Source organism: Sprattus sprattus, assembly GCF_963457725.1.
Source record: "Sprattus sprattus genome assembly, chromosome: 13".
Classification (NCBI taxonomy): domain Eukaryota; kingdom Metazoa; phylum Chordata; class Actinopteri; order Clupeiformes; family Clupeidae; genus Sprattus; species Sprattus sprattus.
In genome coordinates, this window is record NC_137911.1 from 31,217,936 (window position 1) to 31,220,435 (window position 2,500).

Below are 2,500 nucleotides of genomic sequence, written 5' to 3' on the forward strand. Positions count from 1 at the left end.
GTTTGACTGATGTGTTTATTACGCTCCCACAGGCTTACGGATCCGGTGTATTCGAGCTTGATCTTCATGAGTTTAAGAACGATTACAGTTTGCTGGCCAATGGTTTGCCATGTGGTTCGGATTGTCGGACCTTTTTCCGAGTGTGCCTGAAGAACTACCAAACGGTGGTGACCCCCGGTGAATGCGTCTTCGGCAGCGATATCACGCCGGTGTTAGGGGCCAAGTCGTTCAGCGTCACGAAGAACGGCGGGGTCAATAAACCAATTCGATTACCGATCGACTTTAGATGGCCGGTAAGACTGGAATGATTGTAATTACTTAAAGCTAATTTATTTTGAAACTTTAAACTAAGCGTTTAGGTAATGTGGCACCTCTGGAGCGCTCTGCTGCCAGGTAGCCTGATAGGGTGAAACACCTGCCTATCTCAATTTGGCCACTGGTATCGCACCGCTCTGTTGTTGTAGCCTGCATGTTGTTCATTTGAAGACTACATCTTTTTTTACATAACTGTCTAACATAACCAGTTTTGTAACAGTCTAATGGTGCATATATACACACTTACTTATCAGCAATATTAAACTCGACATTCTGTTATTTGTATTGTAAACTGTGTTGGCAATTCTACGATGAGCTTGTTGACTATTTGTGTTAAGTATCTAATGGATTGCATGGCTGCTTTTATCTTTAGGGATCCTTCTCTTTAATCATTGAAGCCTGGTATGCTCCGACACAGGAATTACCATTAGGTGAGTACCGACAGATCAATATTTTACGCCCCCGCCAGGGGGAGACAACTCATTTTCATTTGTATTATTGTGCATCATTTGACAAATGTGTTAAGACACTTTTATGTTACAGTTTATAGCATTTTGAGCAAGATCACGTTGCCATTAAAATTTTCCACGGTTGAGTTTTTGTTGTTGTTTTTTATGTATGGTGGGGGGTCTTGCCCACCCCCCCCCCCCCCCCCCCCCTCCCCCCCAAGAGCCCCCCTCCTCCTCCCCGCACATCCATTGTTGGAATTACGTGCAACAAGGCACTTATTTCATCCCCTCGCTCCACACAATCGCGCTTCCTCTGGTTTATTTTTGGCGTGGGAAAGTGAGCAGGTCTTTGGTGAGAATATCTAGCCCTAGCCAAAACCTCCTGACGGCCTTTTCCTGTACTTTACACCTTTTTCTGTTCCGACCTTTGGAGAGGGGGGTGATAGGGTCGAACATGTTTTGCTCACACAAAGGAAGAGGAAATTTAAATAGCCGTAAACTGCACTCTAGAATCACTTTTAAACATAAACGAATCCGCCTTAATAAGTGATTTAAAGGACGCCTTCCCATTTTACGCCCAATTTCCCACCAATAGGCCTACAATTAATTTGAGGTTAAAAAAAAGTCTAGCTGTAAGAACCACATTAGCGTTCAATTTCGGAGCATCCTTTTCAGATGTGTGTTTCAGTTTTGCTATAGTTAAATGACCTTGTGTGTGTGTGTGTGTGTGTTTCTTTCTTTCTCTGTACAGATACATCGCACCCTGAGTTATTGGTTAGCACCTTTTCCACCCAGAGAAAGTTGGAAGTAGGTGCTGAGTGGTCTCGGGATTTTCTGACGTGGAAGCAGACGGAGCTAAGGTATTCATACCGGTTCATCTGCAATGAAAATTACTACGGCGACAGTTGTTCCCAAATATGCACTCCCAGGGACGACCGTTTTGGCCACTACACCTGCGACCGAGACGGGCAATTTTCCTGTCTCCCTGGCTGGAATGGAAAATACTGCGAAGAACGTAAGCAACAGGAGAAGCCATATGTGATTGGCCTCAAATAACTAAATGGGTTTTCTTCATTGTCTTCATTATAATGTGTGTATAAGGAACAGATTAACCTGTTCCTCCTTCATCATGGTTGAATTACACATTCTCACTGTGTGTTTCTCGTCGTTATTGTCAGTAAAAATCGAGGCAGTTTAAACATTTTGCAATCATGAGGTGGTCCTCCAAGGGGCACTCTCGCTCTCTCTCTCCCACCCCAGCGCGCGCCAGTTCAGTTCAGAGAGCTTAATCCGACCCGCGCTCTCCTAGGAGAGCAGCACGCGCCGGGTTAATCGCGGCATTATCATCCGCCACGCGCCACTAAATTGCGGTCTCTATTGTTGAAGCGGAGCGCGGCAGCTGCAAACACGGTCACACACACACACACACACGGTCCGAACAGCCCACCAGCAACAATGGGGCAGCTGTCCGCTCTTAAGAGCAAGCATCTGCTCGGATCTAACCAGCCGTTAAACACTAGGCTTGTAACCATGTGAAATCAATGTCACATACAACCTAGAAACACAAAATAGGAGAGGCAAATTAAGGCAGTGCTTGAAAACTAGGCACATTAGAGAAACGACGGTTTGTCCGTGGTTTGAACCTCATAATATTGTGCAAGACCAAAAGCAGTCACAAATTCTTGCTTGTGATCTTAAATGGCTATTTTAAACAAAGCAACCCAGATATTTATTTA

The 2,500-nt window shown here is 44.9% G+C and overlaps 1 protein-coding gene across 1 annotated transcript in view; it reads left to right on the forward strand.

The window, feature by feature from the left end:
- dll4 (delta-like 4) overlaps positions 1–2,500 on the forward strand; it is a 10,464-nt gene that overhangs the window by 517 nt on the left and 7,447 nt on the right. Inside the window, exons 2-4 of the mRNA XM_080850586.1 lie at positions 33–293; positions 689–746; positions 1,516–1,779. Coding sequence (XP_080706712.1) covers positions 33–293; positions 689–746; positions 1,516–1,779 — 583 coding nt within the window. The remainder of the gene's footprint in view (positions 1–32; positions 294–688; positions 747–1,515; positions 1,780–2,500) is intronic.